This window comes from Sphaeramia orbicularis, unplaced genomic scaffold (genome assembly GCF_902148855.1).
Source record: "Sphaeramia orbicularis unplaced genomic scaffold, fSphaOr1.1, whole genome shotgun sequence".
In the NCBI taxonomy this organism is placed as follows: Eukaryota; Metazoa; Chordata; class Actinopteri; order Kurtiformes; family Apogonidae; genus Sphaeramia; species Sphaeramia orbicularis.
Window position 1 is genome coordinate 101292 of NW_021941584.1, and position 13709 is coordinate 115000.

Genomic DNA, 13709 nt, shown 5'->3' on the forward strand with positions numbered 1-13709 from the left:
AATTATTTACATTTTACTGACGGGTATTTATGAAGGCACCAGATAACAAGTACAATTATATTACATTACAATAGTTACTGAGGTTTATTAAGAATCAAATCAACAAGAGAACTTCTAAATTACAGCTTCTAATCCTTTTTTTGTTTTTTTACAGTAACCCTTCAGTTTGGTATATCCCATCGAACAGCATCTGTTACTATGGTAATGACCACGTTGTCGCGCAGACAGCTTACTAAATGGAGAAAACAAGCTGTCAGACTGTCAGCTGTCTTTTTTTTTTTTTTTAGAGAGAAACAGATACTGCTGCTTCAAGTGGAAATAGATCAGCCACAAACTGTTTGATTCATACATTTATTTACTTATTTAACATCGTGGATGTAAACAGTTTCCAGACGTAAAAAGTCGATTCATGAAAGATCAAGTGTTCATAAGAAGAGCTGGTGAGAGTTAAGGAGGTAATATACTGCTTGAATTCCACTGAAAAAATGTTACATTTCAGCAAGAGTACAGAACACTTACTCTACAAATTTGAAAACTGAAACTGACCTATCATATAATTTTATTTTTATATTCAGAAATAGCAATGATGTCTTTAGTACAGAAGAGGATTAGAGCCACTGGGGGGGGGGGGGGGGGGGCGGGGGATTAAGTTTATATATATATATATATATATATATATATATATATATATATATATATATATATATATATTTTTTTTTTTTTTTTTTTTTTTTTTTTTTTTTTTTTTTTTTTTTTTTTTCCCGGAGGCCCTTATCCTCTTCAGTACTTTTGGCTTTATTGTTTGTTAGAGAATATCTAGTGTCAGTAGTGACCAGATTTTTCAAGTGTTTCCAATAAATAAATGGTGACCATTCACCAACTACCTTGGTTTCTATCTAATAGGTCAGTTATTAAATTATTGTAAAGAAAACAAATTATTACATACCATCAGTAACTACTACTGTTGTATTTGCGTTCATTGTTACTATGTATGTAGAAAATCTGTCTTTTACACATCTTCTTAAATTTTGTGATGTTTTCACTCTGATATTTTGTTTCATTCTATTCCAGAAAACCACTCCACAACGTGAAGTGCACATCTTCTTCTGATTATTTACCAGTGAACTGTGGTTTCATATACGTAAAACTTCTGTAGTAGGCACGGCTTTAAACTGCTGACATCTGCTGTTGTATGTCCACACCTGAGCTGGTTACCTGCACACCGGCGTTTAGTCATGACAGTGGACAGACACCAGGGGGCAGAAGACACCAGGGGGCAGCGGACACCAGGGGGCAGCGGACACCAGGGGGCAGCAGCAGGCTGACGACAGTGGAATCCAGCCCCGAGAAGAAGACGAAAGCGGAAGCGGTTTTTTCCAAACTGAAAGACCGCCATGTATGGACTGTCCGACAAAAACAAACCAGTGAAAATTAGGAGTTGTGGCGAAAACAAAAAGTACGGAGTCGCAGCACAAAATGTAAAGGAGTTAATTAAAAAGGGATGCAAGTTATTGAAGGTAAGCTCCCGTAGGTTCTGTAGGTTCTGTACTGAAGGAACAGCACAGGAAGCAGCTGTACACGAAAGAACTGTGTGACTGTTGGAAGGGGTTTTCTGTCTGTGTAGTTGTGTCTGTTTTCTGTTTGTGTAGTTGTGTCTCTTTTCTGTCTGTGTAGTTGTGTTTCTTTTCTGTCTGTGTAGTTGTGTTTCTTTTCTGTTTGTGTAGTTGTGTCTCTTTTCTGTCTGTGTAGTTGTGTTTCTTTTCTGTCTGTGTAGTTGTGTTTCTTTTCTGTCTGTGTAGTTGTGTTTCTTTTCTGTTTGTGTAGTTGTGTCTCTTTTCTGTCTGTGTAGTTGTGTTTCTTTTCTGTCTGTGTAGTTGTGTCTCTTTTCTGTCTGTGTAGTTGTGTTTCTTTTCTGTCTGTGTAGTTGTGTTTCTTTTCTGTCTGTGTAGTTGTGTTTCTTTTCTGTTTGTGTAGTTGTGTCTCTTTTCTGTCTGTGTAGTTGTGTTTCTTTTCTGTCTGTGTAGTTGTGTCTCTTTTCTGTTTGTGTAGTTGTGTCTCTTTTCTGTCTGTGTAGTTGTGTCTCTTTTCTGTCTGTGTAGTTGTGTTTCTTTTCTGTCTGTGTAGTTGTGTCTCTTTTCTGTCTGTGTAGTTGTGTTTCTTTTCCGTCTGTGTAGTTGTGTTTCTTTTCTGTCTGTGTAGTTGTGTCTCTTTTCTGTCTGTGTAGTTGTGTTTCTTTTCTGTCTGTGTAGTTGTGTTTCTTTTCTGTCTGTGTAGTTGTGTTTCTTTTCTGTCTGTGTAGTTGTGTCTCTTTTCTGTTTGTGTAGTTGTGTCTTTTTTCTGTCTGTGTAGTTGTGTTTCTTTTCTGTTTGTGTAGTTGTGTTTCTTTTCTGTCTGTGTAGTTGTGTTTCTTTTCTGTCTGTGTAGTTGTGTCTCTTTTCTGTCTGTGTAGTTGTGTTTCTTTTCCGTCTGTGTAGTTGTGTCTCTTTTTTGGTGTTTTCTGTCTGTATATTTGTATCTCTTTTCTAAGTTGTGCCTGTTTTCTAAGCCGTCTGAACACGAAAATTCAGTAGTTTCCCCGTCATCTTTTGACTGTATGTTTAACTGTCTGCACCAGTGTTTAGGATAAAAAAGGATTATTCCCTGAATGTGGCTAGCTTCAAACAAAGGTACAACGAAGGCACAACAGTTAGATTTACACTATTTCCTCGGCTTTCCGTGGGTTTATGGAGGGTTTACGGTTTATTTGTGTTATTTGGCAAAAGGCTTGGGCTGGACGATGCAGACCAAAATGTTCCCATAACGAGAAAAGATGTTTACTGTGTATTAATTGAGTCATTTTATCTTTTAACGTTTATAATGTTAGTAAATTACATGTGATGTGATGTGATTACATTGTGATTTTAAATTATTTTTCATGGAACATGACAACCACTTGACAAATTTTGGCGCATTTCATAAATCCAAAGGGGTCATTCCATGTCAAATCACCCAAAAAAAAAGACATTTTAAACCCCACCTCCTCCAAATTCACTGAAAATTGGTTTATAGGTAAATCCTAGCCAGAAAAGCCAAATTTTCAAATTTTAGCAAAATCAGACCAACGGTTTTTGAGGTATTTAGAATAACATGTACCTTGTCATAATGACAGTGAACTCCAGTCCAAGTCAATCACAGACACACCCTGTGTAATCTATTACTGTATAAAATCAAGTGTGTGTTCATTTCCAGATCCCACTTGCTGGTGCACATGTGTGTTTGTATTCTGATGGAACAGAAGTGACAGAGGAATACTTCCAGACTCTGCCTGACAACACTGAGCTGGTCCTTCTGTCCAGACCGCAGACATGGACTGGAGGTGAGTGAAGCCTGGGGCTAACCCTAACCCTGGGGCTAACGCTAACACTAACCCTGGGGCTAACGCTAACCCTGGGGCTAACCCTAACCCTAACCCTGGGGCTAACCCTAACCCTAACACTAACCCTGGGCTAACGCTAACCCTGGGGCTAACCCTAACCCTGGGGCTAATCTTAAACCTGGGGCTAACCCTAACCCTAACCCTGGGGCTAACCCTAACCCTGGGGCTAACACTAACCCTGGGGCTAACGCTAACCCTAACCCTGGGGCTAATCTTAAACCTGGGGCTAACCCTAACCCTGGTGCTAACCCTAACCCTGGGGCTAACGCTAACACTAACCCTGGGGCTAACCCTAACCCTAACCCTGGGGCTAACCCTAACACTAACCCTGGGCTAACGCTAACCCTGGGGCTAACCCTAACCCTGGGGCTAATCTTAAACCTGGGGCTAACCCTAACCCTAACCCTGGGGCTAACCCTAACCCTGGGGCTAACACTAACCCTGGGGCTAACCCTAACCCTGGGGCTAATCTTAAACCTGGGGCTAACCCTAACCCTGGGGCTAACCCTAACCCTGGGGCTAACTCTAACACTAACCCTGGGGCTAACGCTAACCCTAACCCTGGGGCTAACCCTAACCCTGGGGCTAATCTTAAACCTGGGGCTAACCCTAACCCTAACCCTGGGGCTAACACTAACCCTGGGGCTAACCCTAACCCTGGGGCTAATCTTAAACCTGGGCTAACCCTAACCCTGGGGCTAACCCTAACCCTAACCCTGGGGCTAACCCTAACACTAACCCTGGGGCTAACGCTAACCCTAACCCTGGGGCTAACCCTAACCCTGGGGCTAATCTTAAACCTGGGGCTAACCCTAACCCTAACCCTGGGGCTAACACTAACCCTGGGGCTAACCCTAACATTAACCCTGGGGCTAACGCTAACCCTAGGGCTAACCCTAACCCTGGGGCTAACGCTAACCCTAACCCTGGGGCTAACCCTAACACTAACCCTGGGGCTAACGCTAACCCTGGGGCTAACGCTAACCCTGGGGCTAACCCTAACCCTGGGGCTAACCCTAACCCTGGGGCTGACGCTAACCCTAACCCTGGGGCTAACCCTAACCCTGGGGCTAACCCTAACACTAACCCTGGGGTTAACCCTAACACTAACCCTGGGGCTAACGCTAACCTTGGAGCTAACCCTAACCCTGGGGCTAACCCTAAACCTAACCCTGGGGCTAACGCTAACCCTAACCCTGGGGCTAACCCTAACCCTGGGGCTAATCTTAAACCTGGGGCTAACCCTAACCCTGGGGCTAACCCTAACCCTGGGGCTAACCCTAACCCTGGGGCTAACCCTAAACCTGGGGCTAACCCTAACCCTGGGGCTAACCCTAACACTAACCCTGGGGCTAACCCTAACACTAACCCTGGGGCTAACGCTAACCCTGGGGCTAACCCTAACCCTGGGGCTAACGCTAACCCTAACCCTGGGGCTAACGCTAACCCTAACCCTGGGGCTAACCCTAACCCTGGGGCTAATCTTAAACCTGGGGTTAACCCTAACACTAACCCTGGGGCTAACCCTAACCCTGGGGCTAATCTTAAACCTGGGGCTAACCCTAACCCTGGGGCTAACCCTAACACTAACCCTGGGGCTAACACTAACCCTGGGGCTAACGCTAACCCTGGGGCTAACCCTAACCCTGGGGCTAACGCTAACCCTAACCCTGGGGCTAATCTTAAACCTGGGGCTAACACTAACCCTGGGGCTAACCCTAACCCTGGGGCTAATCTTAAACCTGTGGCTAACCCTGTGGCTAACCCTAACCCTGTGGCTAACCCTAACCCTGGGGCTAACCCTAACCCTAACCGTGGAGTTAACCCTAACCCTGGGGCTAACCCTAACCCTAACCCTGGGGCTAACCCTAACACTAACTCTGGGGCTAACCCTAACCCTAACACTAACCCTGGGGCTAACCCTAACACTAACCCTAACCCTGGGGCTAATCTTAAACCTAGGGCTAACCCTAACCCTGGGGCTAACCCTAACCCTGGGGCTAATCTTAAACCTGGGGCTAACCCTAACCCTAACCCTGGGGCTAACCCTAACTCTGGGGCTAACGCTAACCCTGGTGCTAACCCTAACCCAGGGGCTAACCCCAACCCTAACCCTGGGGCTAACCCTAATCCTGGCTGCTCCAGTCTGTTCCGTCACCTGCCAGTGTGTGAATGAGCTGTGTGTGTGGTGTTATTTCAGTTGTGTTGTGTTATTTCAGTTGTGTGTGTTATCTCAGTTGTGTTGTGTTATTTCAGTTGTGTGTGTTATTTCAGTTGTGTGTGTGGTGTTATTTCAGTTGTGTTGTGTTATTTCAGTTGTGTGTGTGGTGTTATTTCAGTTGTGTGTGGTGTTATTTCAGTTGTGTTGTGTTATTTCAGTTGTGTGTGTGGTGTCATTTCAGTTGTGTGTGTGGTGTCATTTCAGTTGTGTGTCGTGTCATTTCAGTTGTGTGTGTGTGTGGTGTTATTTCAGTTGTGTGTGTGGTGTTATTTCAGTTGTGTGTATGGTGTTATTTCAGTTGTGTGTCGTGTCATTTCAGTTGTGTGTGTGGTGTTATTTCAGTTGTGTGTTGTGTTATTTCAGTTGTGTGTGGTGTTATTTCAGTTGTGTGTGGTGTCATTTCAGTTGTGTGTGTGGTGTCATTTCAGTTGTGTGTGTGGTGTCATTTCAGTTGTGTGTGTGGTGTCATTTCAGTTGTGTGTGTGGTGTTATTTCAGTTGTGTGTTGTGTCATTTCAGTTGTGTGTGGTGTCATTTCAGTTGTGTGTGGTGTTATTTCAGTTGTGTGTGTGGTGTCATTTCAGTTGTGTGTTGTGTTATTTCAGTTGTGTGTGGTGTTATTTCAGTTGTGTGTATGGTGTTATTTCAGTTGTGTGTTGTGTTATTTCAGTTGTGTGTATGGTGTTATTTCAGTTGTGTGTGTAGTGTTATTTCAGTTGTGTGTGTGGTGTTATTTCAGTTGTGTGTTGTGTTATTTCAGTTGTGTGTGGTGTTATTTCAGTTATGTGTTGTGTTATTTCAGTTGTGTGTGTGGTGTTATTTCAGTTGTGTGTGGTGTTATTTCAGTTGTGTTGTGTTATTTCAGTTGTGTGTGTGGTGTTATTTCAGTTGTGTTGTGTTATTTCAGTTGTGTGTGTGGTGTTATTTCAGTTGTGTTGTGTTATTTCAGTTGTGTTGTGTTATTTCAGTTGTGTGTGGTGTTATTTCAGTTGTGTTGTGTTATTTCAGTTGTGTGTGTGGTGTCATTTCAGTTGTGTGTGTGGTGTCATTTCAGTTGTGTGTGTGGGGTTATTTCAGTTGTGTGTGTGGTGTTATTTCAGTTGTGTGTCGTGTCATTTCAGTTGTGTGTGGTGTCATTTCAGTTGTGTGTGTGGTGTCATTTCAGTTGTGTGTGTTGTGTTATTTCAAGTGTGTGTGGTGTCATTTCAGTTGTGTGTGTTGTGTTATTTCAGTTGTGTGTTGTGTTATTTCAGTTGTGTGTGTTGTGTTATTTCAGTCGTGTGTGTTGTGTTATTTCAGTCGTGTGTGTTGTGTTATTTCAGTTGTGTGTGTTATTTCAGGTGTGTGTGTGGTGTTATTTCAGTCGTGTGTTGTGTTATTTCAGTTGTGTTGTGTTTTTTCAGTTGTGTGTGTTATTTCAGTTGTGTGTTGTGTTATTTCAGTTGTGTTGTGTTATTTCAGTTGTGTGTGTTATTTCAGTTGTGTGTTGTTATTTCAGTTGTGTGTGTTATTTCAGTTGTGTGTGTTATTTCAGTTGTGTGGCGTTATTTCAGTTGTGTGTGTTGTGTTATTTCAGTTGTGTGTGTGGTGTTATTTCAGTTGTGTTGTGTTATTTCAGTTGTGTGTGTGGTGTTATTTCAGTTGCGTGTGTTATTTCAGTTGTGTTGTGTTATTTCAGTTGTGTGTGTCATTTCAGTTGTGTGTGTGGTGTTATTTCAGTTGTGTTGTGTTATTTCAGTTGTGTGTGTGTGGTGTTATTTCAGTTGTGTTGTGTTATTTCAGTTGTGTGTGTTGTGTTATTTCAGTTGTGTGTGTGGTGTCATTTCAGTTGTGTGTGTGGTGTCATTTCAGTTGTGTGTCGTGTCATTTCAGTTGTGTGTGTGGTGTTATTTCAGTTGTGTGTGTGGTGTTATTTCAGTTGTGTGTATGGTGTTATTTCAATTGTGTGTCGTGTCATTTCAGTTGTGTGTGTGGTGTTATTTCAGTTGTGTGTTGTGTTATTTCAGTTGTGTGTGGTGTCATTTCAGTTGTGTGTGTGGTGTCATTTCAGTTGTGTGTGTGGTGTCATTTCAGCTGTGTGTGTGGTGTCATTTCAGTTGTGTGTTGTGTTATTTCAGTTGTGTGTGTGGTGTTATTTCAGTTGTGTGTATGGTGTTATTTCAGTTGTGTGTGTGGTGTCATTTCAGTTGTGTGTGGTGTTATTTCAGTTGTGTGTTGTGTTATTTCAGTTGTGTGTGGTGTTATTTCAGTTGTGTGTTGTGTTATTTCAGTTGTGTGTGTGGTGTTATTTCAGTTGTGTGTGGTGTTATTTCAGTTGTGTTGTGTTATTTCAGTTGTGTGTGGTGTTATTTCAGTTGTGTTGTGTTATTTCAGTTGTGTGTGTGTGGTGTTATTTCAGTTGTGTTGTGTTATTTCAGTTGTGTTATTTCAATTGTGTGTGGTGTTATTTCAGTTGTGTGTGTGGTGTCATTTCAGTTGTGTGTGTTGTGTCATTTCAGTTGTGTGTGTGGGGTTATTTCAGTTGTGTGTATGGTGTTATTTCAGTTGTGTGTCGTCATTTCAGTTGTGTGTGTGGTGTCATTTCAGTTGTGTGTGTGGTGTCATTTCAGTTGTGTGTGTGGTGTCATTTCAGTTGTGTGTGTTGTGTTATTTCAAGTGTGTGTGGTGTCATTTCAGTTGTGTGCGGTGTCATTTCAGTTGTGTGTGTGGTGTCATTTCAGTTGTGTGTGTTGTGTTATTTCAAGTGTGTGTGGTGTCATTTCAGTTGTGTGCGGTGTCATTTCAGTTGTGTGTGTTGTGTTATTTCAGTTGTGTGTGTTGTGTTATTTCAGTCGTGTGTGTTGTGTTATTTCAGTTGTGTTGTGTTATTTCAGGTGTGTGTGTGGTGTTATTTCAGTCGTGTGTTGTGTTATTTCAGGTGTGTGTGTGGTGTTATTTCAGTCGTGTGTTGTGTTATTTCAGTTGTGTTGTGTTATTTCAGTTGTGTGTGTTATTTCAGTTGTGTGTTGTGTTATTTCAGTTGTGTTGTGTTATTTCAGTTGTGTGTGTTATTTCAGTTTTGTGTGTTATTTCAGTTGTGTGGTGTTATTTCAGTTGTGTGTGTTATTTCAGTTGTGTGGCGTTATTTCAGTTGTGTGTGTTGTGTTATTTCAGTTGTGTGTGTGGTGTTATTTCAGTTGTGTTGTGTTATTTCAGTTGTGTGTGTGGTGTTATTTCAGTTGTGTGGTGTTATTTCAGTTGTGTGTGTTATTTCAGTTGTGTGGTGTTATTTCAGTTGTGTGTGTGGTGTTATTTCAGTTGTGTGTGTGGTGTTATTTCAGTTGTGTGTGTTATTTCAGTTGTGTGTGTGTGGTGTTATTTCAGTTGTGTTATGTTATTTCAGTTGTGTTGTGTTATTTCAGTTGTGTGGTGTTATTTCAGTTGTGTGTGTGGTGTTATTTCAGTTGTGTGTGTTGTGTTATTTCAGTTGTGTTGTGTTATTTCAGTTGTGTGTGTGGTGTTATTTCAGTTGTGTTGTGTTATTTCAGTTGTGTTTGTGGTGTTATTTCAGTTGTGTGTTGTGTTATTTCAGTTGTGTGTGTGGTGTTATTTCAGTTGTGTGTGTGTGTGGTGTTATTTCAGTTGTGTTGTGTTATTTCAGTCGTGTGTGTTGTGTTATTTCAGTTGTGTTGTATTATTTCAGTTGTGAATGTGGTGTTATTTCAGTTGTGTTGTGTTATTTAAGTTGTGTGTGTGGTGTTATTTCAGTTGTGTTGTGTTATTTCAGTTGTGTGTTGTGTTATTTCAGTTGTGTGTGTGGTGTTATTTCAGTTGTGTTATTTCAGTTGTGTTTGTGGTGTTATTTCAGTTGTGTGTTGTGTTATTTCAGTTGTGTGTGTTGTGTTATTTCAGTTGTGTGTGTGGTGTTATTTCAGTTGTGTTGTGTTATTTCAGTTGTGTGTGTTGTGTTATTTCAGTTGTGTTGTGTTATTTCAGTTGTGTGTGTTATTTCAGTTGTGTTGTGTTATTTCAGTTGTGTGTTGTGTTATTTCAGTTGTGTCCGTGGTGTTATTTCTATTGTATTATTTCAGTTGTGTTATTTCAGTTGTGTGTGTGTGGTGTTATTTCAGTTGTGTGTGTTGTGTTATTTCAGTTGTGTGTGTTGTGTTATTTCAGTTGTGTGTGTTATTTCAGTTGTGTGGTGTTATTTCAGTTGTGTTATTTCAGTTGTGTGTGTTGTGTTATTTCAGTTGTGTGTGTTGTGTTATTTCAGTTGTGTGTGTTGTGTTATTTCAGTTGTGTTATTTCAGTTGTGTGTGTTATTTCAGTTGTGTGATGTTATTTCAGTTGTTATTTCAGTTGTGTGTGTTGTGTTATTTCAGTTGTGTGTTGTTATTTCAGTTGTGTTATTTCAGTTGTGTGTGTTGTTTTATTCCAGTTGTGTTATTTCAGTTGTGTGATGTTATTTCAGTTGTGTTATTTCAGTTGTGTGTGTTGTGTTATTTCAGTTGTGTGGTGTTATTTCAGTTGTGTTATTTCAGTTGTGTGTGTGGTGTTATTTCAGTTTTGTGGTGTTTTTTCAGTTGTGTTGTGTTATTTCAGTTGTGTTGTGTTATTTCAGTTGTGTGTGTTATTTCAGTTGTGTTGTGTTATTTCAGTTGTGTGGTGTTATTTCAGTTGTGTTATTTCAGTTGTGTTATTTCAGTTGTGTGTGTTGTGTTATTTCAGTTGTGTGTGTTGTGTTATTTCAGTTGTGTTATTTCAGTTGTGTGTGTTATTTCAGTTGTGTGGTGTTATTTCAGTTGTGTTATTTCAGTTGTGTGTGTTGTGTTATTTCAGTTGTGTGTGTTGTGTTATTTCAGCTGTGTTATTTCAGTTGTGTGTGTTGTGTTATTTCAGTTGTGTTATTTCAGTTGTGTGTGTTATTTCAGTTGTGTGATGTTATTTCAGTTGTTATTTCAGTTGTGTGTGTTATTTCAGTTGTGTTGTGTTATTTCAGTTGTGTGGTGTTATTTCAGTTGTGTTATTTCAGTTGTGTGTGTTGTGTTATTTCAGTTGTGTGTGTTGTGTTATTTCAGTTGTGTTATTTCAGTTGTGTGTGTTATTTCAGTTGTGTGGTGTTATTTCAGTTGTGTTATTTCAGTTGTGTGTGTTGTGTTATTTCAGTTGTGTTATTTCAGTTGTGTGTGTTGTGTTATTTCAGTTGTGTTATTTCAGTTGTGTGTGTTGTGTTATTTCAGTTGTGTTATTTCAGTTGTGTGTGTTATTTCAGTTGTGTGATGTTATTTCAGTTGTTATTTCAGTTGTGTGTGTTGTGTTATTTCAGTTGTGTGTTGTTATTTCAGTTGTGTTATTTCAGTTGTGTGTGTTGTGTTATTTCAGTTGTGTGTGTTGTTTTATTCCAGTTTTGTTATTTCAGTTGTGTGTGTTATTTCAGTTGTGTGATGTTATTTCAGTTGTGTTATTTCAGTTGTGTGTGTTGTGTTATTTCAGTTGTGTGGTGTTATTTCAGTTGTGTGGTGTTATTTCAGTTGTGTTATTTCAGTTGTGTGTGTGGTGTTATTTCAGTTGTGTGTTGTTATTTCAGTTGTGTGTGTGGTGTTATTTCAGTTGTGTGTGTTATTTCAGTTGTGTGTGTTGTGTTATTTCAGTTGTGTGTGTGGTGTTATTTCAGTTTTGTGGTGTTATTTCAGTTGTGTGTTGTTATTTCAGTTGTGTGTGTTATTTCAGTTGTGTTGTGTTATTTCAGTTGTGTGGTGTTATTTCAGTTGTGTTATTTCAGTTGTGTTATTTCAGTTGTGTGTGTTGTGTTATTTCAGTTGAGTTATTTCAGTTGTGTGTGTTATTTCAGTTGTGTGTGTTGTGTTATTTCAGTTGTGTTATTTCAGTTTTGTGTGTGGTGTTATTTCAGTTGTGTGTGTTGTGTTTTTTCAGTTGTGTGTGTTGTGTTATTTCAGTTGTGTTATTTCAGTTGTGTGTGTTATTTCAGTTGTGTGTGTTGTGTTATTTCAGTTGTGTTATTTCAGTTGTGTGTTGTTATTTCAGTTGTGTTATTTCAGTTGTGTGTGTTGTGTTATTTCAGTTGTGTGTGTTGTTTTATTCCAGTTGTGTTATTTCAGTTGTGTGTGTTGTGTTATTTCAGTTGTGTTATTTCAGTTGTGTGTTGTTATTTCAGTTGTGTGTGACATCAGTCAGTTACTGAGCACGGATCCAAACGCAGATGCCGTCATCGCAGCCGCCAGGCGCCTTCTGGCGGAGCAGCAGTCTCCAAAATGGCGTAAAATCCTGAGTGACATGGTCCAGAACCTGGAGGATCGATCAGAGCAGGAGAGCAGAGAGGAGGACCAGGACTGGTTCAGAGGTACTGTAGTCACATGACCACTGTCACAATACGTGAGTTGATGAATACCTGTCACAGATATTTGACAGTGAAGCCACAGTATGGAGCTTGGATTATTTTTGTTAGAATTCACATTAAATGTTATATCCGTATGACTCTGCATTACCTTTTAGTTCTACTTCAAACACACTCATGAGAAACAGAGAGTACACTGTCTTTGAATTCTGTGTTTTTATGAATGAATGTGTAATAAAATATTGGTAAGTTCTCACAAGCTTCTGCAGTTATTCATTCTAACCTCAAATGTAAAAATCCAACAGATTCCACTGTGTCATTATTTAATTATTTTTTAATCAAAATGAAGCCAAAATGCTGAAAGTGCACATGAAAAGCTAAGTACCTGTGGTACTTTCCAGATGTGCAAGCGGGCACTAATGCAGCCCCATACCATCAGAGATCCATCAAACTTTATTTCTGTAGCACCAAAGTCATAACAGAAGTTATCTGATGACAGACTACATATAGAACTGGTCCAAACTAGACTCTCCAGATGCATGTGTGTGAACTGAACATCCGTAATGAGCCAGATGATCCTGCTCCCCTTTTTCAGGACGCAGCGTCTGTGGTTTCCAGAAAGTTCCACAAATTCCACGTTTCACTGGTTGTGACCACACAACAGTTTTCCACTTTGCCTCAGTCCGTTTGAAATGCGCTGTGGCCCAGAGAAGACTGCAGTGTTTGTGCGTCCTGTTCACATAGGACTGATTCTGTCATACTGGTGAACCTCTGTCCATCTGTCCTTCTGACAGACTCGGACCTACTCTTTTCAGACCCAATCATGTTATTGACCTGTTCATAACTCACCTACTCAGGAGTAAAATGTTCCTCCAGTTACTTTGGATCACCACTGACTTCTCCAGCCTTATTCACATGTGACTGCCATCAAATTCAACATGACCTTGTTTTGTTCTTAAAATGGTACGTTTTTTCACTTTAAACATTCGACATATTTCTATGTTCTATTGTAAACAGGGATTTCTGACATTTCCAGATCAGTGCGTTCGGTTTTTTAGCTCACCGGCCGATCAGCGTTGAGCTACAGTCACAGTTCTGTGTCTGCCGTCGTCTTCGTCAGCAGTTTCTTCAAACATCTTCTGTGACCAAACTACTGGTCAAATTTATTTAGAATTTTTTACGTAGCTTCTTTTGGACAATGTCTACAAAGTTTGTTCACAGTTTTGAGATATTTATATATTTTTTTTATTTTTGGCGAATGTTTTAAATATTAAAAATGTGTCTTTCCTTCTAATGGTCCATATTTTAATGGTTTATAACATATAAATGGTTACAGAAATCAGTCTAGTCCAGTGTCGGCTGTTCGTCTTTCAGACAGGGGAAGCTCATTTTCGGCTTACATTAAAAAAAAAAAAAAGTCAGGTTATTTAAACATAAATTTGTCCCTTCGTTCCTTTTTAAGAAAATGCTCAGTGACCTTATTGTGCCAAGTAAACAAGAAAATGTTGAAATTATGTTAAATTGAACCCAGTTAGTCCAGTGGTTGTGTTTTCTTCCAGGTCAGTAAATGAACAGTTCATTTGGTTTCTGTGATTCCACAGCAGAATGTGTGACGTATTAAACTGAACTGTGTCAGTGAAGGAGCACATCTGAAAACAGCTGTCAATCAGACCACATTCAGCCTTTGGACCGAGTGGCACGTGGAAGCTCAGCGTCCGGCCCGGCCGAGCTCCGCCCACA

At 40.1% G+C, this 13709-nt stretch overlaps 1 protein-coding gene across 1 annotated transcript in view; it reads left to right on the plus strand.

Annotated features, from left to right (window-relative positions):
- Positions 1-1361: 1361 nt before the first annotated feature.
- The window catches only part of LOC115416270 (DNA fragmentation factor subunit beta-like), a 23568-nt gene continuing 11220 nt past the window's right edge, over positions 1362-13709 (plus strand). The window contains exons 1-3 of the mRNA XM_030130017.1: positions 1362-1517; positions 3229-3355; positions 11790-11975. Of these exons, the coding sequence (XP_029985877.1) occupies positions 1395-1517; positions 3229-3355; positions 11790-11975 (436 nt within the window). The 5' untranslated portion in view covers positions 1362-1394. The remainder of the gene's footprint in view (positions 1518-3228; positions 3356-11789; positions 11976-13709) is intronic.